Source organism: Heloderma suspectum, chromosome 2 (genome assembly GCF_057233095.1).
Source record: "Heloderma suspectum isolate Gila_16-S chromosome 2, 16-S_ref, whole genome shotgun sequence".
Lineage (NCBI taxonomy): Eukaryota > Metazoa > Chordata > Lepidosauria > Squamata > Helodermatidae > Heloderma > Heloderma suspectum.
In genome coordinates, this window is record NC_139459.1 from 240971625 (window position 1) to 240999583 (window position 27959).

General features: G+C 42.5%; 1 protein-coding gene across 1 annotated transcript in view; it reads left to right on the forward strand.

Moving 5' to 3' along the window:
- TENM2 (teneurin transmembrane protein 2) overlaps window positions 1–27959 on the forward strand; it is a 1208485-nt gene that overhangs the window by 71517 nt on the left and 1109009 nt on the right. Inside the window, exon 2 of the mRNA XM_084838625.1 lies at window positions 22926–23201. Within this exon, the coding sequence (XP_084694751.1) occupies window positions 22926–23201 (276 nt within the window). The remainder of the gene's footprint in view (window positions 1–22925; window positions 23202–27959) is intronic.

Below are 27959 nucleotides of genomic sequence, written 5' to 3' on the forward strand. Positions count from 1 at the left end.
TTTTTTTTAAAGTCACCCGTGATAGGCTACGTGACGATTCACGTAGCCTATCATGGCTGACTTTGCAGATCTAGCCGTGATAGGCTACGTGAATCGTCACGTAGCCTATCAGGGGGCGTTTTTTTTTTCTTTCATTGCAATGGCGGCGGCGGCAGCCGGTCGAAAGACCGGCTGCTGCTCCCGCCTCGCTCGAACACCCGCCGAACCGCCGGCCGGACCAGCCACCGGGAGGGACATTCGGCAGAGTTAAGTCCCGCCCCGGTGGGGGTGCGGGGGGCGGGGGGGTGCGGAGGATTTCTCCCCGAAACTTGTTCGGGGGGCCGAACATGTTGGCGCTCGGCCCCCCGAAGTTTCGGGGAGAAATTCACCGCCATCCCTACGTTGCCCTTATTTTCGCCGTAGTCTACATAAATCTTTACGTAGACTAGATGTGCCAAAATAAGGAACGCAAATGGCGGTCCCCATGGGAGCCGCCATTTGCGTATGCGCTTTTTTTTTTTTTTCAATGTCACCCGTGATAGGCTACGTGACGATTTACGTAGCCTATCACAGCTGACTTTGGAAATCTAGCCGTGATAGGCTACGTAAATCATTACGTAGCCTATGCACGGGTGTGTGGGGTTTTTTTTACTTTAGTTTTTTTTTTTTTGCAATGGCGGCAGCGGCAGCCGGTCGGGAGACCGGCAGCTGCCCCCGCCCGTGATGAACCGCCGCTGAACCACCGCCAGGACCCACCGCCGGGAGGGACATTCGCCAAAGGTAAGTCCCATCCCGGGGGGGGCATGGGGGCGGAGAATTTCACCGCCGATTTCGGGGGGCCAAATGCGTTGGCGCTCGGCCCCCCGAAGATTCGGGGAGAAATTCTCCATCATCCCTAGAATTGCTATGAATACATCAGAAATTGTACTGAACTTGATCATACCCAGTAGTTCTATTCACATGACACAGCATATATAATAATGGGGAATGGGATCATACCTGCTGTCCCTTTCCCCATCTTGCACTTACAAAAAGTAGTGTTCCAGATTTTGCTGACAGAGCCTATGCACATAGGCTCTTTTCAGACTTCCTGCCGATAGTGCAGATTTTGGGGGAGGAGGTGTAGTCTTATTCTTAATCCCTACTTGCATTTCTTGTACATGAAACGTCACATAGACAGGCTGATGTATTTAACATTTTGAGTATCAGAGTCGGAATCCAGACATCAAAGTGGCTAATTCTGGATTAGACTAACTACAATCCTATACAGACTAATCAGAAGTATGTCCAGTTTACTCGGTTTATTTCTAGAAAGGGGCATTTGGGTTTGCAGCCTAAGGCTGAATTCTTTAAAATCTAAAGTACACAGCAAAAATAAGTCATTTAGCATTACCAGATGATCTGCAGCTATAATAGAGATTGGTTGCATACTCATGAATAGTGGTCAGTTTTGTATTTTTTCCCCTTGTGCATCATATGTTAGTATGGTTGCCTTACCAACATAAAGCCACTCTCTGTGTAGTTGGATCCTATGCTTTCTCATAATAACATAATTTATTTGATTTGTACCCTGCCTTTCTACCAAGAAAAATGACACTCAAGGCAGCTTACAATCATAAATAAACCTTAATTAAAGCAATAATAAAATGAATGCATTAAAACACAATTAAAAACACAACAATAAAAACAGCATCCAACCCAACACACTTACATGCCAAAGGCCTGCTTGAATGAAAAGGTGTTTTGCCTTCTGGACAGCATGTGTGTGTGTGTGTGTGTGTGTGTGTGAGAGAGAGAGAGAGAGAGAGAGAGAGAGAGAACCTAACCTCCTTTGGCAGGGAGTTCCACAGCCTGGGAGCGGCCACCAAGAAGACCCTCAGTCACGTCACCACCAAACACACCTCTGAAGGCAGCAGTCTCAAAAGAAGAACGTGTCCCAAAGATCTTAGGACCCAAGCAGGCTTGTATAGGACAAGGGGGTCTTTCAGATAGCCTAGCCCTAAGCCATATAGGCAGGGGCATTGGTAGGTTCTTAAAAGATCCGGGGCACAGTCTCATAACACAAATTTGCGTGTGTGTGTGTATATATATATAATATATATATATATAATATATATATATATATATATATTATATATATATATATATATATATAATATATATATATATATATATATATATATATATATATATAATATATATATATATATACATATCCCAGTCTAACCACACTTCATATATATATATATATATATATATGCGCGTGGGTGTGTGTTTGGGTGTGTGCGCATGTGGTGTGCTTGCATGTGTTTATAAATTACATACATACGTACATAAGAAGTGTGCACTGACCCTCCACCCCACTTCTACTAAGACTCCAATTCAGCATTTTGGAAAACATCCTGCTTCTGCTCAGCCCAATTTTTAGTCCGACCACTTCAGCTCTCCACCACACCTGACCTGAGTCAACGTTTGGAAAAATGAGACTCTTTATGCTTCCTGTTGACTACCATGGGAAATTAGAAAAAATGTAACTTTTTTCTCTTGGTCAGAACTGGATGATAATTTCAGGCATAGTAGCCCCCTAGAAGGGGATTACACTTGCCAGATGTCAGAAAAATAGGTGCAGGGTTTATATTTTCTTTTAAAGTGAACTGTCAATAACATTGTTATTTCTTGGAAGAATTGGATAAAAATTTCAGGATCCTCTGCCCCATCAGAGGAGATCATGTCTGCCAAATTTCAGAATGATCGCCACAAGGGTTTTGTGCAAGGGTGGCATTGACATTTTGAGGGTTCCAAAAGAGGACATCCTTCTCTCCTTATTTTATTTTATTTTTTCTTTCACCACTGAGCACTTATATTCTTCCCCTATCAATTCTATTACCCTCCATGCAACCATCCGTCCACATCCTACCATCCTCCAGGAACTCTTCATAAAAACAGATGTCTTGTTTTGTGCAACTCTGCTCTACTTCCTCCTTGTTATGCACAAGTTGTCATTGTATCTTCCTCCCCATAACTTCATTTGTGCTAAGACTTCACCAGGATTCAGCCAATGAGTCTGTTTTCAAAACTAGGGCTAGGTTATGGAGAAATTCTGAGCATGTACTGCCTTTCCCTCACCACTGAAGCTCAGTTCATGCAAAAAACAAACAAACCCACAAATGACAAGACATGCATAGGACTGAGCTGAAAGGGTAGTCAATTCATTAGACAGAATTGGGTAGGCACTGTGTTAAGCATGCTGTACCATGCCCACAACTCAGGACTTATTTCTGAGTAAACTTGCAGAACATCAAGGTGCAAACCCTCCCTGCAAAAGTAACTTGTGCTGGAATCCTATGCACACTTTCCTCAGAGTAAGCCTCATTAAACATAATGGGACTTCTGAGTAAGCATACTTAGGATTGCATAAATTAGCAATATTGATCTCCCCTCCACTTAAAAAAGGGGCCGTGGTGGCTTAGTGGTTAAGATGCTGAACTGCAGACTGGAAGGTCGGCAGGTCAGCAGTTCGAGACCCAAGTGCTGCGTGACGGAGTGAGCTCCCGTCTTCAGTTCCAGCTTCTGCCAACCTAGCAGTTCGAAAGCAAGAAATTGCAAGTAGATAAATAGGTACCGCCTAGGTGGGAAAGGTAACAGCGTTCCGTGCACCTCGGTGTTCAGTCATGCCAGCCACATGACCACGGAAGCGTCTTCGGACAGCGCTGGCTCTTCGGCTTAGAAACGGGGATGAGCACCACACCCTAGAGTCGGACACGACTGGTTGGGGACACCTTTTTACTTACCACTTAAAAAACAAACCAAAACCTCCTATTTTTATTAAAGCTTTCTGTTTATAGGAACATAGGAAGCTGCCTTATACTGAGTCAGACCCTGGATCCATCTAGCGCAGTATTGTTGACACTGACTAGCAGCAGTGGCTCTCCAGAGTTTCAGGCGGGATTCTTTCCTAGCCCTACCTGGAGATGCTGGGGATTGAACCTGCGACCTTCCGCATACCAAGCATGTGCTCTACCACTGAGCTACAGCCCTTCCTATTCCTGGATAATGGCAACTGACAAACAAAACTGCCCCAGATTTGTTTTTCTGCACCATATGAACCCACTTTTCTCAAAGGCTTGAGTGAGAAGGAGAAAAACAAACCCTCTTCTTTGTATAAAGTCAAATACAGTTCAGAAATTCTTTTTCCCACTGAAGGGAATTCTCTTTAAGAATTCTCCAAGATATGTTCTGGGCGGAATAAAGAAGAGAAAGAAAGATCAGGATAGGGGAGGGAATAAGAAAAGAAGAATGGTGATTGGAAATGCGGGGGGGTGGAGGTAAGAGAAGTCACTAAGCCAAGTGGCTCTTTTCAGAGAGGTAGTACTTCAGAGGAATTTAGGAGGCTGTGGAGGGTTTGTAAGGATTGCATGTACTTACATTAATTTTATGAGGCGAGATGGTTGAGGTTCTAGCTTTTTAAAAAAACAACTGTAGAACCTTTTTAAAAGCCGCAGCAGTTTCTCGATCATGACACCACATAGTCCTAACCCTCCCTTTGGAATAATAGTCCTACAGCTATTTAGGAGAAATTAAAGTGGGAGGGAGAAGTTTGTGAAGGCTGATTGGATCCTTTTCTGTACTGAAGCTACTAAACTTCTGCAGAATCCAAAGGTTCCAGTTTGGGACAGTAAAATCAGGTGCTGTGTGAAATACCAGTATTTCACATGGAGCTCTTTCTTGCCTTCCTTCTTCCTCTTCAAAATTTCATTGCAAGCAAGCTCCCAACAGTGGGCATGTAAGAGCAGAAAAGTAGGGGGAGATAGGTTGTCTTCCTCCTCAAAAAATAACCCTACACCAGAGATTAGGGATCCTGACCTCCTAATGGTCACCTTAAACACCTTCTGATTAGGATCTCTAATCCCCTGTGTGGCTTGACAGTTTTTACTTTTTGTTTTAGTCTTTGAGGAAAGGAAACTTTATGCACAGCTAGCACAAAAGCCACTGGACCTAACTGTCTGAAATTTGGCAGGTTCATTCAGCTCCATAGAGGCTGCCAGGTCCCCAAATTCCATGAATTTATGTGGAAACACAAAAAAGTTATAGCTCTTTACTTTGACAGATTTTCTTGAGAAAAGCACATTTTACCTGTGGCTAGCAAAAAAGCCATTGGACCTGACTGAAATTTGGCAGGCTCAGTCATCTCTATGGGGAATGCCAGGTCCCCAAATTCCATGCATGTTTGTGGAAGCACTATATATATATATAGAGAGAGAGAGAGAGAGAGAGAGAGAGAGAGAGAGCAAGAGCGCACTTTGCTTTGACACATTTTCTTGAAAAAAGCAAATTTTACCTGTGGCTAGCACAAACGTCACTGGGCCTAACTGCCTGAAATTGGGCAGTTTCAATCAGCTCCATGGGGGCTACCAGGTCACCAAATTTCATGTATTTATCATGCAAACTAAAAACATTATGGCCGTTTCAGTTTTCCAATGCGAGTCAATGGGAAAATGTAAAAAAATGGCAATTAGGACAGCTCAAAAGATCCGGCGCACAGCTCAAAAGATTCGGGGCCTGTGCCCAGGTGGGCCTAATCTAATAACGCCCCTGCATATAGGGCTTTATAGGTCATAACCAGAACTTTGAGTCCTACCAGAAACGGAGCAGTAGCCAGTGAAGCTGTTGTAACGGAGTCGTGTGTTCCCTGTAACTGGCCCCAGTCAACAGTCTGGCTGCATTATTCTAGACCAGCTACAATTTCTGAACAGTTTTCAAAGATAGTAGAATGCATTACAGTAGTCCAAACAGAGGTAACTAAGGCATGTGTAACTATAGCCAGATTAGACATCTCTAGGAACAGGCACAGTTGGCACACTAGCCTCAGCCACGCAAATGCACTCCTGGTCACTGCAGAAACCTGAACATCCAGGTTCATGGCCAAGTCCAGGAGTATCTATTTATTTTGTACCTCACCTTTCTAGCAAAAAAAAGGCACTCAAGGTGGGTTCAATGCCATTTCAGTACACCCAAACTGCAAGCCTGAGTATTCAGGGGGAGTGTAACCACATCGAGCACAGGTTGAATCCCTATTCCCTGATCTGCCTTTCAACTAACCAGGAGCGCCTCTGTCTTGTCTGGGTTAAGCTTCAAGTTATTTGCCTTCATTCAGTCCATTACTGACATCAGACACTGATTTAAAACTAGAACGACTTCCTCGGATTTGGATGGAAATAAGAGATAGGGTTGGGTGTAATCAGCATACAGGTGGCACCGAACCCCCAAACACCATACAACATCTTCCATATGTTTCATGTGTATGTTAAATAGCATGGGAGATAAGATGAAACCCTGAAGGATACCATAGTCCAATGACCATGGTGCTGAACAGGAATCTCCCAGCACCAACTTCTCAGATTGCCCCTCCAGAAAGGACCCAAGCCGTTGTATAACAGTGCCTCCCATCTCTAAAGCATATCATGGTTGATGGTATTGAAAGCTGCTGGGAGGTCCAGCAGAACCAATCAGGACACACTCCCCCTGTCCGATTCCTGGCGTAGATTACCCACAAAGGCAACCAATGCAGTTTCTATTCCATAACCAGGCCTGAAGCCAGATTAACATTAATCTAGACAATCTGCATCATCCAGAAATCCGTGGATCTGAGAAGCCACCACATGCTCCAGTACTTTGCCCAAGAATGGAATATTAGAGAATGGCTGGAAATTATCCAATAGAGTGGGTTCAGGAAGGTGTTTTTTTTTTTTAAGCAAAGGTCTTACCACTGCCTCTTTTAGTCAAGATGGAATCACACATTACCATAAAGAGTTGTTCACCATTACCCTTACCCACCTAGCCAGTCCTGCCCTGGCTGCTTTGATAAACCAGAAGGGGCAAGGGTAAGCCTCACTTCTCCAAGGATTCTATCCACATCCTAAGGCTGTAGAAATGGAAAAGTATCCATTGTAACTGGACAGGCAGGAGCCAAAGTTACATCCATGGGACCTGTATCAACTATCGCCTCCAAGTGGGCATGAATATGATCAATTTTGTGTCACAAAGATTGGTCACATTGGCCTATGAAGTGGTCCACCTTTTCTTCTTGCGGCCAAGCCAGAGTGTAATATGCTTCTGACAATCTGAAAAAGCTCCGCTAAGCAATTCTGTGCAGACACAATGGTAGTGAAAAAAGGCAGTTTCTTCACCGCCCTCATTACCGTGGAGTAGGCTTAGGGATGTATGAAAGTTACTTACCGTTTTGCGGATCTGCTTCCCGGTGGGGGGGAGGCGCTCCGTCCCTCCCTCCGGAGGCCTGCCTGGCCAGCTCCGCTCCACGGGGATTCCACGGAGCCACCGGCCGGCTCCGCCCACAGCCGGACATCCGGCCGCTGGGCAGCAGGGATGCAAATGGCAGCGGCCATAGCCGCCACCGTTTGCGTCCCTGTATTGAACTGTGATAGGCTACATAAATATTTACGTAGCCTATCACGGCAAAGTAAAAAAAAACCACGTACGCAAATGGCGGCAGCTACAGTGGCCGCCATTTACGTTCGCTATTTTTCGCTGTTCTAGCCTATGTAAATATTTACATAGTCTAGAATGGCGAAAAATAGCGAACGCAAATGGCAGCCACTGTAACTGCTGCCATTTGCGTACACTGCGCCCGGCTGCGGCCAGCTAGGAGACCAGCCGCACTCGCCGCCGCCGCACCTGCCGCCACCACACCTGCCATTGCCCTGCCACACGTAAATATTTACGTAGGCTAGAACGGCGAAAAACAAAGGAACCGCGCCGTACGTACTTTCTTACGTAGCCAATACAGTCCAAGGACGGCAATGACGGTGGCAGCAGCCCTGCCCCAGCTGGCCAGGAGACCAGCCGCCACCGCTGGAGCCGCTGGAGCCACCGCCACCGCCGCTGCCGCCGCCGAATCCACCCCAGGTAAGTGCCATCCTGGGGGGATTCTGCGGGGGGCCGGGGGGCAGGAGGCTGTTCTGCCACGGATTCCGAGGGGCCGGATTCTAAAGAATTCAGCCTTACTGGAATCCGTGGCCAAATTCTCTGCCATCCCTACTAACCGGTAGGGGTGAACGAAAGTCACTTACCTTTTCTCGCAGCTTTTTCACGGTGGGGGGGAGCGCTTCGCTGCTCCCCCCGCGAAGTTCAGGCCGGGGGGGGGATCCTTCCCACCTTGCCCGGCCGAAATTCAGGCCGGGGGGGGAGGCTTCCCGCCTCGCCCGGCTGAAATTCAGGCCGGGGAGGAGGCTTCCCGCCTCGCCCGGCCGCGAACACGAAAGTAAAAAAAAAAAAAAAAACACGTCCCCTGATAGGCTACGTGACGATTCACGTAGCCTATCACGGCTAGATCTGGAAAGTCAGCCGTGATAGGCTACGTGAATCGTCACGTAGCCTATCACGGGTGACTTTAAAAAAAAAAAAAGCGCGTACGCGAATGGCGGCCCCCATAGGGAGCCGCCATTCGCGTTCCTTATTTAGTTGCTGTAGTCTACGTCAATGTTTACGTAGACTACGGCGAAAATAAGGGCAACGCAAATAGCGTTGCCCTTATTTTCGCCGTAGTCTATGTAAACATTGACGTAGACTACAGCAACTAAATAAGGAACGCGAATGGCGGCTCCCTATGGGGGCCGCCATTATCCGTACACACTTTTTTTTTTTTTTTTTAAGTCACCCGTGATAGGCTACGTGACGATTCACGTAGCCTATCACGGCTGACTTTGCAAATCTTGCCATGATAGGCTACGTGAATCGTCACGTAGCCTATCAGGGGACGTGTTTTTTTTTTCTTTCTTTGCAATGGCGGGGGCGGCAGCCGGTCGAAAGACCGGCTGCCGCTCCCGCCCCGCTCGAACACCGGACGAACCGCCAGCCGGACCCGCCGCCGGGAGGGACATTCAGGGAAGGTAAGTCCCGTCGCGGGGGGGCGGGGGGCAGGGGGGCGGAGGATTTCTCCCCGAAACTTGTTCGGGGGGCCGAACACGTTGGCGCTCGGCCCCCCGAAGTTTCGGGGAGAAATTCTCCGCCATCCCTAGGCCTCTTGATTTACCAGGATGAGTCAAAGGCTGATATTGTGGCCTCAAGCGCATTCCAGACTAATGAGCTAGAGGGCCTTATCAGGATGCACCTGGGAAGTGAAGCTTGTTTGCCTTAAAGCTGCAGGTAGCTGGGCTGAGAAAGTTTCTGGTTGTTTTCCTTCCCTACAAGCACTGCTATATTGTGATGGGAAAGTGGTAGATGGATGCTAATTAATGCTTGCTGCTGTCATGCTGCCTCACTTCTAACTCGTATGGTATAAAACCCATTTTACCCCATGGCTCTTGGACTTGTTCAGAGAAGCTGTCTGATCCAACTATTGGGTATGCCTGTGTGCTGATTGTACTCAATAAATAGGGATGTACGAATCCTTTTCCTTCTTCTGGTCTGGGGCATCCGCGGTTGGGGGAAGGCGCTCCGTCCCTCCCCCCGGAATCCTCCCCGGCCAGCCCCGCTCCACGGCGACTCTGTGGAGCTGCCAACCAGGGCCACCGACAGCTGGACTTCCATCCACTGCAGGGCTGCACCAGCCACAAATGGCGGCCACCGTAGCGGCCGCCATTTGCGTCCTTGTGGAGGCCGTGATAAACTACTTAAGTATCTATGTAGCCTATCACGGCAAAAGGCAGGGATGCAAATGGCGGCCGCTACGCCATTTGCGTCCCCGCCTTTTGCCATGATAGGCTATGTAGATACTTACATAGCCTGTCACAGCCCCCGCAAGGAGGCAAATGGCAGCCACAGCCCAGCAGCGGCCAGAAGATGACCTGGAGCCACCATCGGAGCCACCGCTGCCGGAGCCGCCGCCGCCACCAGGTAGGCTCTGTCCCAGGGGGATGAGGCAGGGGGGATTGCCCCGTTCCACCACAGACTCCGGGGGGCCAGATTCTAAAGAATCCAGCCTCACTGGAGCCCATGGCGGAATTCTCCAAGATCCCTACCTGCAGCACCCTGGAAAACCAGGGGGCTCATTTGGCTCTACTCCTTGAGATAGGGCATTCAGGAGTGTTCGTGTCAAGCAGCCCACAAGTAGGACATCAGTGAAATAGCATCATCCCACCCATGGTCCCAAGCAACTGGTGTATATAGGCATGCTGCCTCTGAATCTGGAGGTAAATAATATAGCCATCATGACTAGTAGCCAATAGTCTTATCTTCCATGAATTTGACTAATCCCTTTTTAAAGCCATCCAAATTGATGGCCATCACTAGATTGTGTTGTAGCAAATTCCAAGCTTAACTATGCACTGTAGGAAGTACTTCATTTTATCTACCCTGAATCTCTCGCCATTTAGTTTCATTGGATGACCCCAGGTTCTAGTATCCACTTTCTCCACACCATGCATAATTTGTACACCTTACTTGCCTTTTTTCTAAGCTAAACTGTCCTTGATGTTATTACCTTTCCTCATAGGACAGTTGGTCCAGCCCCTTGATCATTTTGGAAAAGGTGCTCTTTTCTGCACCTTTTCCAACTCTACAATATCCTTTTTGAGGCACAATGACCAGAAGTGTATACAATATTCCAAGTGTGGTCACACCATAGATTTGTATAATGGGTGGCAGTATGATAGTGGCAGTTTGATTTTCAATTCCATTTCTAATTATGCCCAGCATGGAATGTGCCTTTTTCACAGCAGCCACTCAATGGGTCAACATTTTCATTGAGCTGTCCACTACAATCCCAAGATTTCTTTCTTGGTCAGTCACCACCAGCTCAAATAACATCAGTGTATATGTGAAGTTGGGATTTTTTGCCCCAATATGCATCGCTTTACACTTTGTCTCTCAGTTTGGAGGGATACTTGTGGAACTCTTCACAATCCCTCTTTGTTCTAATTACAGTATATAATTTGGTGTCATCTGCAAATTTTGCCACTTTACTACAAGAGGCATCTTGTTTTAGTATGATCCAGTCAGTTTTATAATTTTTGTGTGCATCTTGACTAGTGGACTAGTGTAGGGAAATGTATAGTCTTGGTATAGGAATGCAGAGAATTGTATTCATTTCTTCATACTCTTTACAAGTAATGTGGAAAAGATTAGTAATTCTCTAGTGATGATTACCTACACTTGCATAATTATTTATTTTATAGTAAAAATCACTGCACTGCGCCAATTTTATTTAAAGAAAGGGTCAGTATATTTGTCCCTGCTTCTGGCTGTATATTCAGTTTACAGATAAGTTAATAAATTAAATAAAATGTTGAAGTTAAGAACAGATACACCATTTGTGTTCAAGACCATGTTCAATTGGCTGAATTAGTGCCAAGTGTTCCATTTTATATTATAGTACAATAGAAATTGACCAAGTAAGCAAGTGATTGTTTTACAAGGTCTAAATAATAAGGGGGGGGATAGAAATAGAATACAGCAAATTGCATTTAAAATGTGTCTGATTTAAAACAAAAACAAAAGTGAAAACATTGCAGCAGGGTAAAGCTGCTTCTGCTTATTTTGACATAATAGCATATGATTGGGACCCTGATATCTATGCTTATTTTACTCAAAGTAATAGTGATCAAATCACTTTAATGCTCAGTTGCCACTTACTTTGCAATATGCCTAGTGAAACATTAGCCTGGCATTTTCAGTTGCATTGGCCTGACATTTTCCATCAAGTGGTAAGCCATCAGTCAAGATTTTGATAGTGAAGGAGAGAGAAAAACAGAAAATCCTTTTATTGGATATTTTAAAAATCATTATTTGATGGTTTTGATATTTTAGTATTCTCTATTTTAAATTGTGTTTATAGCTGCTCTTTGTTTTATTGTATTTAACAGGATTTCATTTATTTTATTGTGTTTTATTTATGTATCTACATTGCAATGAGAGGTTTGATTATAGGGTGATCTATACGTTGAAATCAATATACTAATATTAATGTTAGTAATAATAACAAGGTATAGAATGAAATCTTGTTTCTGAATGGGTGAAGGTGAGTATGAAGTTGTTTGTCATGATGACATTCTATAAGGATGGAAGATCTCACAGTTAGAAACGTAATATACTTTATTTTATTGGTCCAGTGCAGTAGTCAGTTTTGTATTCTCTTGTACTAATTTCACAAAGCTTTTCTAATCAAATCATCATGATAAATGCATCTTTGCCTGTAAGAGTTATAAATACAATTTTGTAAAATTACTAATAGACTTAACTGAAAAGTGATTTAGAGGGACAGAAAAGGAAAGATAGTCCAACCTCCACTGTTGAAAATTCATCATTCTTCTTGAGTATTTCTGTACCCCATGAGAGCAGTGTGCATATTGGGTATTCCAATTTTATTTTAACAATACCCCTGTGAGTTAGGTTAGCCAAAGATGAGCTTCATAATCTGGAGGGGATTTAAACCAGGTCTCCTTGGTTCAACTACATCAGTTTATCTACTAAATAAAACTAGCCCGTACTGCGGAGGAACTGTGCAACCAACTGTATGAGCCTTGGGGTGGTTTAGACAGGCTTTTTTTCCTAAAGAGCAGCAACCAGTGAGACCCTTTAAACACCCTAGCCACATAGAAACTGCTTTCCTATGACTGCCTTACATATGGTTGGGCATTGGTCTTGACCACATAATTGGTACACACCAAAATGGGGACTAATTGCATAGGAAAGAACCGCACAAATGCTGCCCTTTCCACTAACCGAGTTATTTCAACATTATTCCAACTACAAGGGAACTGGCTTCTACAGCTAGGATAATGTTGAAAAGTTCCCATTGCCAATGACAGTGTTTTGAATTGACAGAAGAGTGGCTCAACAGCTGTTGGGATACAACATGGGCCTAATCTGGCCTGTGGCGGTGCACAGTCAGCCATGGAGGGTTGGGTAGCCTCCACGGGTACCATCTCCAAGACCCTCCCCAAGCCTCCCCACACAGACCTGGAGGCCTGGGGAGGGGGCAGGGGAGAGGAATCTCTGATCGGAGGCAACAAAGGGATTCATACTTTCTGCCACACATCTTCCAATCAGAGATAACATGGATATTTTCCTGCACAACTAAACCAGGGCTTTCGGGACCTGGTCCTGAAAGTCCTGAGTGAGTCCTTTCCCAATATCCGATATGGGGTCAGTTGTTAGAAGAAAACAAATTACATCAATTTCACTTCCCTCTCTGATAATGATGGACAAATATCTAAAAAAGAAAATATAATTGTAATATGGATTCTCTGAGTTGTCCCAAGCTTTCTCCAATGGGAGGCATTTTCCTTTGTTGTTCCTGCCCATCCACTGCATTATCTTTATTCTTTGCCTATTTCGTTCCTTCCATGTTAATATATGCCATTCCATCTGGTCTGACTTTTTTGTGAATATCCTCCTCCCAGCCAAGAGGCTGCTGCATTTAGGTAAACTAATCCCTGATAGCCATGATAGTGCAGTCACTGAACTTGAGCCAGACGTCCTAGAGAGTGAAGTCAAGTGGGCCTTAGGAAGTGTTACTAACAACAAAGCTAGCGGAGATGACAGTATTCTAGCTGAGCTATTTCAGATCCTAAAAGATGATGCTGTTAAAGTGCTGCACTCAATATGCCAACAAATGGCCACAAGACTGGAAAAGGTCAGTTTACATTCCAATTCCAAAGAAGGGCAACGCCAAAGAGTGTTCAAACTACCATATAATTGCGCTCATTTCACATGCCAGCAAGGTAACATTATTCTCAAAATCCTACAAGCTAGGCTTCAGCAGTATGTGAACCGAGAACTACCGGAAGTACAAGCTGGGTTTCGAAGAGGCAGAGGAACTAGAGATCAAATTGCCAACATTGGCTGGATCATGGAGAAAGCAAGAGAATTCCAGAAAAACGTCTATTTCTGCTTCATTGACTACGCTAAAGCCTTTGATTGTGTGAATCACAACAAACTCTGGCAAATTCTGAAAGAGATGGGAGTACCAGACCACCTTACCTGTCTCCTGAGAAGCCTGTACGAGGGTCAAGAAGCAACAGTAAGAACCGGACATGGAACAAAATTGGTTCAAAATTGGTTAAGGAGTACGACAAGGCTGTATATTGTCGCCCTGCTTATTTAATTTATATGCAGAGTACATCATGAGAAATGTCGGTTTGGATGAATCACATGTCAGAATTAAGATTGCTGGGAGAATTATCAACAACCTCAGATACGCAGATGATACCACCCTAATGGCAGAAAGCGAAGAGGATCTCAAGAGCCTCTTGTTGAGGGTGAAAGTGGAGAGTGCAAAAGCTGGCTTGAAACTCAACATTAAAAAAATGAAGATCATGGCATCTGGCCCCATCACTTCCTGGCATATAGAAGGGGAAGAAATGGAAGCAGTGACAGACTTTATTTTTTATATTTATGTAGGCTAAAACAGCAAATCAAAAAGGAACGGAAATAGCACCCACTACGCTATTTGTGTTCCCCTTTATTTTTGCCGTAATAGTCTACGTAAATATTTACATAGACTAAGACGGCGAAAAATAAGGAATGCAAATGGCAGCGTTTTGTTTTTTAAAAAACCCAGACGTGATAGGCTACGTAAGTCTTTACGTAGCCTATCACGTCTATGTAAAAAAAAAAAAAAGACGAGACTGCAAATGTTGGTGGCAGCAGCCGGTCAGAAGACCAGCTGCCACTGCCGCCGCTGGAGCCACTGCCGTCTGGAACATCCGCCCCAGGTAAGTCTCGTCCCGGGGGGTGGGGCAGGGTGGTGGCAGGCCGTTCCGCCACGGATTTTGGGGGGCCGAATGCCAGTGCATTCAGCCTCACTGAAATCCGTGGCGGAATTCTCCGCCATCCCTAGCTGTGAGAGCTGGACTGAGCACCGAAGAAATGATGCTTTCGAACTGTGGTGCTGGAAAAGACTCTTACGAGTCCCCTGGACTGCAAGGAGGTCAAATCAGTCCATCCTAAAGGAAATCAACCCTGAGTGCTCATTGGAAGGACAGATACTGAAGCTGAAGCTGAAATATTTTGGCCGCCTAATGCGAAGAGAAAAGTCCCTGGAAAAGACCCTGATGCTGGGAAAGATTGAAGGCAAAAGGAGAAGGGGACGGCAGAGGATGAGATGGCTAGATAGCATCACCGATGCAGTGAATATGAACTTGAGAACATTCCGGGAGAGAGCGCAGGACAGGAAGGCCTGGCGTGCTATGGTCCATGGGGTCACGAAGAGTCAGACATGACTTCACGACTGAACAACAACAACAACAAAATGAAGGATGCTGCATTTGTGAAAGTTTATAAGCCGTAGATTTTGTTCATGTTAAGTCTGACAAGTCATATGTGTGATGAATAAAATTATACTATACCCTTTTTAAAAAACAAAATACATTTCTTTAGAATAAAACCTTTAAATAATGGGAAGGATCTCAGTTTTAAATTGTTTCCTTTCTTGCAGTGGTAAAATAATTTTGTTCTAATATTGCTTATGCCTTTTATAAAATCCATACTAACTTTCCAGTTCTGAAAAAAAAAAAAAGTAAATGAAAAAATACAACTTTCCTTGGTAGCCTGACATGTTTAGCCATGCAATGGTACTGGAATGATCTGATCTTGTCCATGATGCCACTTGCCACAGCAACCATCAGCAGGAAGGAAAATCTCTACATTTCATGGGACTGTTTTAGGGCCAAACTAGATAAGAAACAGGAAATGTCTAATTGAATTTCATGACATTTTTGACCCCCCATTAAAACAGAAAAGAAAATGCCCTATTGAACATGACTGAAGTTACTCTAAATATGATTCTGTTTTTTCTCATGCTAGAGAAAACATATAGATTCCAGGAAACTGGAAGCTTATCCTTAGTTAAGCATTCATTCCTGGCTTCTGTTACAGTCTGGTGGTGCTAATATAAGTGCATTTTTCTTTTTTAATAATAGGCTACGGAAAACCTTGGGGGCACGAGCTTCATTTTTCTTTAGAAAAATAAACATTTCTTTAGAAAAGTTGTTTCATTTACAATTTTTTGTAGCGTGATTGACTTATCGATTCTTTATCAGGTCTCATCAGTCTAGATGTATTAACTTCTAAATAAAAATCCTTAACCCTTTTCTAGGAGATTTAGTTTTCTATAATGATGTTCAAATTTAAGTAAAAAACCAGTGGTTTCAATTCTTAGATAGGTTGGCTTAAATAGTTCATGGAAACCCAGCTCCTCCTCCTGCCTCCCACTCCAAGACTCTTTGGAGGCCCAGGAGCCCTTCTGAACAATTCAGGATCAAGTGCAGGGGGCTGCTAGGGGGAGGGTAGATTTCTCAAATCAGGTTTGGATTCTTAAGCTATCTTAAGCAGAAGTGTTGCAGTAAATTTTGAAGTGCAAGCACTCATTATGGCAGTCCTCATAGCCACATTGTACACCACCCTGAGATCTTGTACACTGCCCTGAGATCTTCATGATATAGGGTGGGATACAAATGCTTTAAATTAAATTAAATCCGCAGTTTTCATCTCCATCAGGAATAGGTCTTTTGTAAAGTGGATGAGTCTTAATTGCCCATTCAGGACCAGGCCACCCCAAAATACTTTACATTACAACAAGGAACAATGTGTTGTTTCTAGGAAAATTCATTCCCCCCCCCTCCGTATTCTGAGGAGAAAATTCATCCCCTCTCCCCCAAGGTATTCTGAGGATTGCAGCTAAGCCTAAAGGGAACACGGAATTCTGAGTGGGGTCACAGATGACATCGGTGTCCCTGCTAATAAAAAAAATAGCAGCACTGCCTCTCTGCTAGGCCTGGCTCCGCTACACCACTGATCATAAGGAAGTTAATGGAAGGAAAATGTTCTATCCCCATTCAGGAGGGATGTTGGGTGCCACTGCAGGAAAGCGCTGGGAGTGGGAGCACCTTCCAGCAATGTTGGCCAAACTGGCACACTCCCCACTGGTCTTTCCTTTGGGGGAGGGTCTTTGATGCTGCTGTGCAAAGGCCCTTGTGGTGCCTTCAAGTTGTGGCACCCAAACATTGCCAGCCAAAAATTATAGACCCTGCCTATTGTGTATAATTTCAGTACTTACAAAGAGCAATTTACAAGTACAATTTATAAAAAACCTCCACCTAATTACAAGTAATGCACATGATTATATATAGATTATATACACAGAGAACTGAAATTAGCTGGAGTGTAGAATTAACAATGGGCATTTCATACTTCTTGATATATGCCAACTTGATCTTTGTGGACACGTTACTCGGCATTATACTGAATGCTGGAATAAGAGAGCTTCTGGCTTGGGTCAAATGGCAATGTTTCCGTTCTGTTACGTATTTCAGTTTGTTTGAATAGTTATCTTCTTATCTCTGAGAGCCATGTGTGTTTTGCCAAGCATTTAATTTCCAAAAAGCAGAAATGTCTGAAAAAGCAAGTTCTTTATCTCTTCGTCCCTTTCATTATAGTTGCAGTGATCACATAGAGAATGTTCATTAAGTTCATTTCTGGCATCAAGTGTTACACTTTTTTTTACATCAAAACAAAATGCTAATTAGAGTCTGGGCATTTAAAGGTTATTAAATTCTATAACTTATCATTAAAATATTGTATTGCATGTGTAAAACAGCTTATTTAAGTTAATACATTCCAAATTTGATTGTATTCATGTTTGCTTTTGTTACCAAGATACAAGAATACATTTTAAACAACACTGTTCTTGTTGGAAATGTTGATTTCAGGATCACTAAAGCACATACTATTTTTCATTATAGCTTCATAACGCCCTTCAATTTCTAAATAGCAAGGCACCTTTACAGACATCTTTTTACAATCCAGTGTATTGTTAGTATGGCACATGTTTGACCCATGTGTATATTTCCAATTAGTTTAAACCTCATATAATAAATTAAAAACAAAACATTAAACCATGAGGAGGGTTTTTTTTACCAAATTTCATGAAGCTGAAATGAAAATACATTACTGTTAGAAACAAGAGTTGGTAACTGTCAAGGAGTTTACTGACTCTATCCCTGTAACTATTTGTTGCTTTTCATTTGAAAGCTGATAAAGGAACCTGATTCTGACAGAGTAGTCCTTTATCAGTTTCCCTCCATAGAGCATTACACAGGATCAGGGAAACAGAGCTGAGGGAGGGATATAAAGCAGTCTGAGGACCTAACTACATTAATGGCATGTCCTGCAGCCAACTCAGGGTTCTTTTTTATTTAACTGTGGTAAGGGGGGGAGGATTTATTTGGGGCCACAGGAATGGGTGGTTTAACCCTTCCCTTCCCAGCTGTGACCCCAGTGAAAATCACCTATTCTGCTCCTAGAATTAAAATAAAAAGAAGCCTGACAGGGCTGTAAGCCACACTATTAACATAACATGTACTTAGGTCCTGAGAAAGAAGCTGTGTGACATAAAAGTAATTAGGAGGAAGTAAACGTGTGGACAGAAACATATAGACAGAGAATGAGAGAGGGAGAGAGAGAGAGAGAGAGGTCAAAGCCTACCAGTTTAGGATTTGCAGTATTCGAAATTATAAATGTAACAGGAGTAGAGATATAAACAGAGACTGCAGATGTATGTATATAGTGTCATAGTGTAAATTGAAATGTTAAATCTGATGATGGGATGCTGGTAGAGGAATATACCTGAGAGAGATAACATCTAAGAAAAATACATTTTCTGTGTAGGTTATGGTTGCTTACTGGTGAAGGAATAGCATGCTGCTTTATACATATATCCGAAGACCCTGCATTTGTATTCAAAATATATTCTGGGGCCAAGCTCTAGTAAAAGTAAAACCCTAATTAGTTATTATACATCCTTGGGCCACAGTACACAATACACAGTATTGAATATTTGCATATTATTTACTCCTTCATGCATATCAAGGGTGGGGGAGAACCTTTTTGCTTTTCCAGTGTCATTTATCTTCTTGCCATAGGCAAGCCACTCTACTGCAGCCTCAGCCCCCAACAGCAAAATGGAAATAATAACAATGACCTATCTTATAGCACTGTTTCTCAAACATTTTAAACTTCTATACCTTCTTAAATCCTAAACACACTAGTAGCAACGTATTTGACAATTGAAATGTGCACAAAGCTCAATGTATTTATTTCCTTGGTATAAATAAATAAACAAATGGTATGCACACCATTTGTATGTTGTAGACCATCCTTGAAATGGGGTGCTAATCCCAACAGTGGCATTAGAAGAGGGTAATAGAGCATCTTGGGCTTCCTTCGTTAAACAAGCCAGCTTGGAAAGGAGGCAGGTGGGGAAGAAACTGCTGCAGCTGGAAGCTTATGTATGTCCTTTGCCTCTTTGCAGCTTCCATGGCTAGCATAGCAATCTTGGTACCTGCCTGCAACACAAAACTTCCAGTGTATGTAGGCTATCATTCGATCTTGCAGGAGGATTCTCTTCCTCATTGCAACCTTGTGTCCCCTATTCCAAGTGTTTTGTTTTAGGATTCCCGGGCAGGAATCTATTGTCTGATTTTGGAAAGCCATTTATTTCTCAATCTCAGTGTTTCCCTGATTTGAAATGAGACGATTAAAGATGAACAAATTATGGTCACACACAGAATTCCATGATGTGTGTATTCACTGTTTTGCAAAATTGCTTATCTCATTCTCAATGCTTTCATACTGTAAAATATAATAAATGTCTTCTAAATGGTACCTTTTGGTTTAAAATGTATTTATGCATTAGTCCTGTCCTGTCACCTCTGCCAGATTGCATAAGGGCTCTGACCCCTAGAGCCACTCACCTCCTGACTTCCACCTCCTCCATGGGGACATGTTCAAGGATCCGGAGAAAATGAAGTCAGCAACCCTAATTAGTGTTATGAATCTTAAGCAAGGAAAGGAACGTTATAATACATTTTGACCAAAACCTGAAATGGTTTTATTTAATTCTCACAAAACATTTTAAATTGGCTTTGTCTAGGCGAAAGTGGTAATAACTGTACTTCCATATGATTTGTGGGCTTGGTGCAAGGACTACACCCAATCTACCATGAGCAGATCTCCACTCATGCAACAAAATATACACTTGCTGTCTTCGCTGCACCCCTACAACCCCCCAAATCTGCCCTGGGCAGTCCTACAGTTTTCCAGAGCAGATTTGAGGAGTGCATGGGGGCTGCTTGCTTACCTGGGAGGAAATCTCAATTAATACACTAGGACTTAATTCTTAAGAAACATGTATATAATGCTCAGCAGAATTATTTCTTCTTCATATGCATACTGTAACACTTTGCATGAGACATGGAGATAATTAATTGAGATGCATTTCTCTTAAAATAAATAATTCCTTTCCATTTGATTTTGGAAGAGTACAGAATGAGTTTTTAAATTTTATTTTTTTCCCAATCTTATTTGAGACTTCAAAATAAGTCTCAAAAAGTATAACTTCAAAAAAGTATAACTTTTTAAGTAAATAAAACCAGATATGGCAGAGGTCCCCAACCTTTTTGGAACAGTGCGCACATTTGGAATTTAGAGGGTGTTGTGGGTGCTCTCATAAAATAGCTTTTGATGGGCTTGCCCATTCGTAAAATGGCTGCTGTGGTCAGCTTAGCCAGCTACTAATTTGCCAGAAGAGAAACTGCTGAGGCTAAAAGAAAAGTGACTTGCCCAAGAACCTAAGTAAAAAGTAGGGATGTCAGAGAATTTTGCCACGAATCTCGGGGCGGCCGAATGCCAGCGCATTCGGCCCCCTGAAATCGGTGGCGAAACGGTCTGCCCCCCCGCCCCCCCCAGACGGGACTTACCTTCAGCGAATCTTCCTGGCAGCAGCGGCTCCGGCGGCGGCTCCGGTGGCGGTTCGATGGCAGCGGCTGCGGCGGCCGGTCTTCTGACCGGCTGCCGCCGCCGCCATTTCCAAGTTTTTTTAAAAAAACAAAACAAAAAAATGTGATAGGCTACGTAAAGATTTACGTCGCCTATCATGGCTAAATTTTAAAAAACACCGTGATAGCCTACGTAAATGTTTACGTAGCCTATCACAGCTGAGTAAAAAAAAAAAAGTGCGTATGCAAATGGCGGCACCCATGGGCGCCGCCATTTGCATTCCTTATTTTGGCATGTCTTAGTCTAGGTAACCATTTATGTAGACTACGGCGAAAATAAGGGGAATGCAAATAGCGTAGATGCTACGCTATTTGTGTTCCCCTTATTTTCGCTGTAGTCTACGTAAATGTTTACGTAGACTAAGACATGCCAAAATAAGGAATGCAAATGGCGGCGCCCATGGGCGCCGCCATTTGCGTACGCACTTTTTTTTTTTTTACTCAGCCCTGATAGACTATGTAAACATTTACGTAGCCTATCACGGCTGACTGCAGGGACTGCAGGAACGCAAACGGCGACGGCTATGGCCGCCGCCATTTGCAGGACCGGCCAGCCAGGATTTGGGGGTGGAGGGACGGAGCGCTTCCCCCCCTGGCCAGAATTTCGGGGGGGAGGGACAGAGCGCCTCTCCCCCTGGCCAGAATTTTGGGGGGAGGGACGGAGCGCCTCCCCCCCATCGCGAATCAAATTTCGTTAAAGGTAAGTGACTTTCGTACATCCCTAGTAAAAGGTGGAGGTGAGATTTGAGCTCCAAAAACCAGAGCCACTCTTTTGAACTAAAAAAAAATGGTGCTGTTCTGCTGACCTGACCTGTTTTGGAAATGAGTGTTTTGCTCATTTCCAATTGCTGCAGTCTATTAGTTTTCCGTTGTCCCTCTATTGCACAGGTGGTGTTGGATACTGCCTAATGTGATACAGCTTTTTAAATAAAAAATAATTATATAGTGGGCTAGCACATGCTCTTTCCATATGCCTAAGTAACTCCTTAGATTCCAACCTTGGAATTGTAGTACAAAAACATTTATTTTGTTTTCTTTAATAGTTATCTGTGTAACTCTAAGGCTCCCATACTATATTTTGAATACGGATTGTCCAAGTAAAAAATATGCTTTCTCTTCTTTTGAATCTTCTTTACAGTGTCTTTCTATACACTCCACGTTGCAAAGATGAGCAATCCAATTTTCATGTGCCATGTGTAAATGGAAAAAAAATATACCTAAATACAGAATAGCCTAATAACTAACAAATAATGTGAAAATCTTTAGCCTTGGTGCTGATTAATTTCAAGGTGCAGGTCAACCCAGAAAAGGTTTATTAGAGTCATGTCAAAACAGATGTCTGTATTAACTATTCAGTTGATGTCTGTGAATGTATAAAGATACATGGTATAGAACTATGTATACATACACATATATTATGTGTTGGAAAACATAGAAATGTAATGGGATAAATATTTTATAAATATTTTAAGAGAAGACACTTTCCTACCAAGGTGTACCTTCAATAATAGTAACTTATAATAAGTCCTACTAGTTATGCATTCTTCACAGTAAATTTGTAAATCAGGTGAAATTTTTGATCTTCAGTACCTATCACATTTTTACACTACATATCCTGGGCCAAATTAACCTCAGGATAGTTGTCAGTTGTTCTGTTAGATATCATTCTTACCTGGGGAGATATTTGCTTGTCTCTAATAAATTCTGTCTATTCTCTGTTAGTATTAAGGTTGCAGCTGCTAATTTCTTGCAATCAAGGGATATCATGTAATATATGCAGAAGCACTTTATCAACTATTATTGGCTAATTATGTTCTTACATTATTCATTGAAGTCAATCGTTTTTAAAATTTCTACAAAAGAGAATAGTGTTACAAGTAACCATGAAAGTGACACCTTACCAGTTAGGTGTCCACCGGCTTTTACTGAGGTATTTGCGCAATTCCTGGGAACACTTTTTTCATACATGTTGTTTACTATATTGTTCTGTCTGAACAGTTTTGCCAATATCTCCACAACCTAGTTCTATACATACTATGTTCTGCATGAATGGGAAGGTAAAAAGGTCTGTTACTTTCTTTTCAAATAAATTTACGTTTAAATTTAAAAGCATTTTTGAGTTTTAATTCTCCTTTGTCCTTCCTATTTTCCTAGGAACTAACTTCACCCTTGCTGAACTAGGAATTTGTGAGCCCTCTCCCCACCGAAGTGGCTACTGCTCAGACATAGGAATACTTCATCAAGGCTATTCCCTCAGCACTGGGTCTGATGCTGACTCAGATACAGAGGGAGGAGTGTCTCCAGAGCATGCCATACGACTGTGGGGGAGAGGGATTAAATCCAGGCGCAGTTCCGGTCTGTCAAGCCGTGAGAATTCTGCCCTTACCCTGACTGACTCTGACAATGACAATAAATCAGATGAGGAAAACGGTAGGCATATTTCTCCAGTAAATTTTATAATGTACATCTGTAGGTGCATATATTATATCAAATATTTGCCACATGATATAGGGAAAAGATTTTATTTGCCAAGTTTCCTTGCGAAATAAAAATGCTATCAAAATGAGATAATCTGAATCACAGTCTGCAAATTCCTAGTTACGCTGTTGTGGGCAGAGAGGGAGTGTTAAAAAAAAATATTATTATAGCCTTGGGATCTTCATAGAATACGGGTGGGCAACTGTAGGAGGTCTGGGGGCCATTTTTGGTCCTCCAGTTCCCCCCAACAGGCTACACACACACCCCATGAATGTCTAGAAGCTTAGGGAACCTCAGCTTTTAAAAGTTAAATTTTAGTCTTCATGAGAAAGAGGTTTGGATATAAAGCAAATGCATTCGGGTACTAAATGTATAAACTGCAGTTTGATAGCACCTTTGTCTGGTGTTGAATAACATTCCTCCTGTTCTCTATTAAGCTGCAAATCAAAATTGTATAATGATAAACATTTCTTTTAACTTTTCTAGTGCAGTTTTTATGTTGATTTTAAATTGGGAGCTGTCCTAAAGATCTTTTTCGTTTGTTCTTTATACAAAGTCAGATTTCATATCTGGATCATAGAATGTCATGATCTACTGAATATACTAAGATCAGTTTTATATATTGACTTGTTTTTAAAATGTATTGTGCAATATGTCTAATAGATCAAGTATATGGAAAATGTCTTTAGTTCTGGCCACTGGTTTCTCTAGTGTAGTTAATTTCAATAATGCACAGTTCAAACAGGATTGTAAACACACATCTGTCTTGGGCCACTAGATGTGCAAAACAATCACTGGATTGAAGTCAAATTCTGGGTAAAGTATCAGCATTGTTTTTTTAAAAAAATCAGTATGTTATTTAGAAAACTACAAAAGAGGAGGGATAGCTGTCCTTTTTTATTTAAAAAGACATTTAGAAAATAATGGGGGCGTTTGTGCTTTGTATGTAGATTTAAACTATGTAGACATATATTAAATTACAGTTAAACAAGCAGAGGTATTAATAATGTTGGTAAACATCTTGCTTTGCCTCTTTGAAAAATCATATTTAGCTCAGGAAAATTAATGTGTTTTCACATCACTGATTTCATAAAGTTTGGAGCTATTTTATTATTATCATACAGATTGACAGGTGTCCCAATGGTTTAGTTCCACAGCATGGACACTTACAAAGCTATCATTAATTCCTCATGCTTGTTCCCAGCAATGTTTTCCTACATAATAAACACTGTGTCCTTCAGATCCAAATCAATAGCCTGTTAGGTATGCACTTCTTGAAAAGGTGTAATAAGAATCTATAGTTTAAGGTTGCGGGGAGGGGACACTCCTTCAGTACAATTTCAGACTTGCAGGACACATAGATTCTCGTTGTTGTTGTTGTTGTTGTTGTTGTTGTTGTTGCTTGAAAGGAATTGTATGCCCTTGTATCTGTCCATGTGAACTGTAGTTGTTATGAATAGATTTAACTGAATCTATTTCAAGTTCTTGGGGTAGGGGTGCGGGTTCAGCTGCTGTATTAAACACACTTAACAGGTCTTTAAAAAAAAAACCCTGCCATTTTGATACTGAATGCTAATCACAGATTATATCATTCCACTTCAAAATAATAAACTGACAATTTTCTTTTGGTATTAAATCAATTTTGGCACTTTCCTGTACATTTCCAAGTAGCTTAGCGGATACTTAATTGCAATACATCACTCTAACGTGAATATTTTCAACTGTGGTGCTAGTTCTAATTCACATGCCAGGCTGATGGGGACTACCTCCTCACTTTTAGAGTTGGTAAGACTGAATTCAGTTTTAAAGCAGAATTGTATGAGCTTTGAATTATTAGTGTGAAACATGTGTTGACTAAAGTATGTTTTGTAATTATCATGCACAACTCTTTTTATATGTATAAGGAGGCACTGGATGCCAAGTATGTACAGCCACAAAGAACTTTCTCATCAGCATCTTACAGTATTTATATCAAGAAAAGATCCAAACTGTATATATAATTGTGATATATTGCATTTATTTATTTATTTATTTATTTTTAAAGAACTACAGCAGTGATGAGACCAACCATTTAACTGCTACATCTGTTCAAAAATTACACACATGGTCTTATAGTGTTGGTATATATCTAGTGATTTTGAAAGCTGCACCTGTTGAATCTTTGCCAAGTCTACTCAAAAGTAAGCCCCACTGAATTAAATACAACTTACTCCTAGGAAAGTGTGTATAGGATTGCAGCCTTACTAACTTATCACTTCCCAATCCATAGCAGCATGGCATTTATAGACTGCAGCTCATAATTTGCAAGTCTAGGAAGTGATCAGAAAAGCTGAACCTGTTGGTTTTCTGATCAGATATGTACTACAGTAGAGTATTGAATTATGCCTTCTCTGGATGTGTCAGGCAGAATTCATTAAGTGTCCATAGCAACTGATTAATGAACCTGTATCTGTATGATTTCTGTCTTGATGCATTACAATATAGAGCTGAAAGACCAAGGCAAAGGGTGTCTCTGCATAAGCAATTTATTGCACACTCGTGATTTGGTCAGTCACAGAAGCTTGTGGGTCCTTTACATGGCTGTCTAGCAGAAAATCAGCTGTCTAGCAGAAAATGCAGAGCAGGAGAAGCGCAGAGGGAGCGATCCTCTCCGTGCTTCTTCTGCCCTGCATTGGATAGGCAGTTGCCTCCGAGGTCGGAGGCGGCCCCCTATCTGGATAGGATTGCATCCTTAGTATGTATTTATATATTTTACATTGAATGTATTGAAATGGAATGATGTCTGATCGCTAAAAATACAATAAAACTATATGGCCCCTATATCTCTAATGTGTCTGACAAGTGGTCACCCTGCCTATGAGAGTTCCAGATTTCTCCTTGCTTCTACAACCATCATTGCTACATTTGCCACCCCCACCACTAGGTCATGTAGGGCCAAGTAGTTCTTCTCTGACTATGTTTATGATCCAAACCAGAGAAGGATTGAGGGGTCAGGGTGGCATTACAAGCTGGGCAAATCCAGATCCCATACTGATCTTTCCTTGTATTCAACAGCATCTCTAGATACAGCATTTTTTAAAAGCAGATATCCCATTTTCCAAACCCATGTCTTTCACTAACAAAAAGAATATGTATTTATCTTCATGTGGAGAGGGAAAGCACTGTGTATTCAGGCCTTTGACTTGAAACAAATCAAAAACAATATCTTCTTGACCTGCATGACATGCCACTTTGTAACCAGGAGAGTTTCAGAAATAGTTTGCAATGCAAATTGATAGAGGGCTCCTATCCAAAGGGACAGCAGAGAAGGTCAAATGTCCCACTGGAATGTGATCTAAAGAAGGTCTCTGGATTGTGATCTAATTGTCATACCTGCACAGCAGTGCCTTCATTCTATTATTCTATTCTGTGAAATGTTTTAGAGTTGCCAGGTTTCAGAGTCTGACCTGAAATTTTAGCCTTTCCAGCGAAAGGAGTAGATTATGGAGTGGGCATATCAAGGGGGGCAGGCTATTCTCAATTAAAAGCATCGACACATAATGCAATAATGTCTAGGTGTTAGAAATATACTGTGGTTGGCTACTCAGAGAACACTTTTCAGATGGCAAGAACTGTAAACATGTTAATGCTTTGTTCAGCTGGATAATCCTTAGAAAAGGAATTTTTACTTTTTAATAGAAGTATTTTTAATTAGATAGGAATATTGAAATGTCAAAAAATACTTTATTAATGCCATAAATAAATTGCTTAAAAGTCACAAACATGCTCCCAATATCCACTGGCCAACATGAAGATACATCTATAATTGGATTCTGATAGCTTATTTTTAAACAACGTACTTAAAGAAGAACCTAGATATAGTGGGCCTTATGGACACCTGGTGGAATGGAGAGAACCAGTGGAATACAGTCATCTCTGGATATAAACTCCATAGGAAGTTCAGGGAAGGGCGTACTGGAGGAGGTGTTGCTCTGTACGTTAGAGGGCCTAATGTCAAGCAGACTATAAAACCTAATAGGGGCAGACTCATCTACAGAAGCACTGAGGGTGACAATATCAGGCTCCAGAACTGATTTAGTACTAGGAACATGCTATCATCCCCCAGACCAGAATGTTCATGGTAATCTTGAGATGGAAAATGAAATCAGGGAGGCCTCCAAATGCGGTCGTGTTGTAATAATGGGTAATTTCAATTACCCCCACATTGACTGGATAAGTGCATATTCCAGTCATGACAAAGTAGGGATGGACGAAAGTCCCTTACCTGGTCCCGCAGCTTGCTTTGCGGTGGGGGGGATGCGCTCCGTTTCTCCCCCCAAAATTCTTGGCAGGGGGGAGGCGCCCCACCCCTCCCAGCCGAAATTCAGGCCGGGAGGGAGGCGCCCCATCCCTCGCCGCCGAAATTCAGGCCGGGGGGAGCGCCCCATCTCCCCAGCCATGAAATAAAAAAGTAAATTGAAAAAAAAAAGTGATAGGCTACGTAACGATTTAAGTAGCCTATCACGGCTGACTTTGAAAATCCAGCCATGATAGGCTACGTAAATCGTTACGTAGCCTACCACGTGTTTTTTTTTTAACTTTACGGGGAAATGGCGGTGGCGGCCACCCCTGCCCCCACCGAAACGCTGCCGAAACGCCGCCGGGACCCGCCGCCAAGAGGGACATTCGACAGAGGTAAGTCCCATCCCGGGGAGGCGCGGGGGGGCGGAG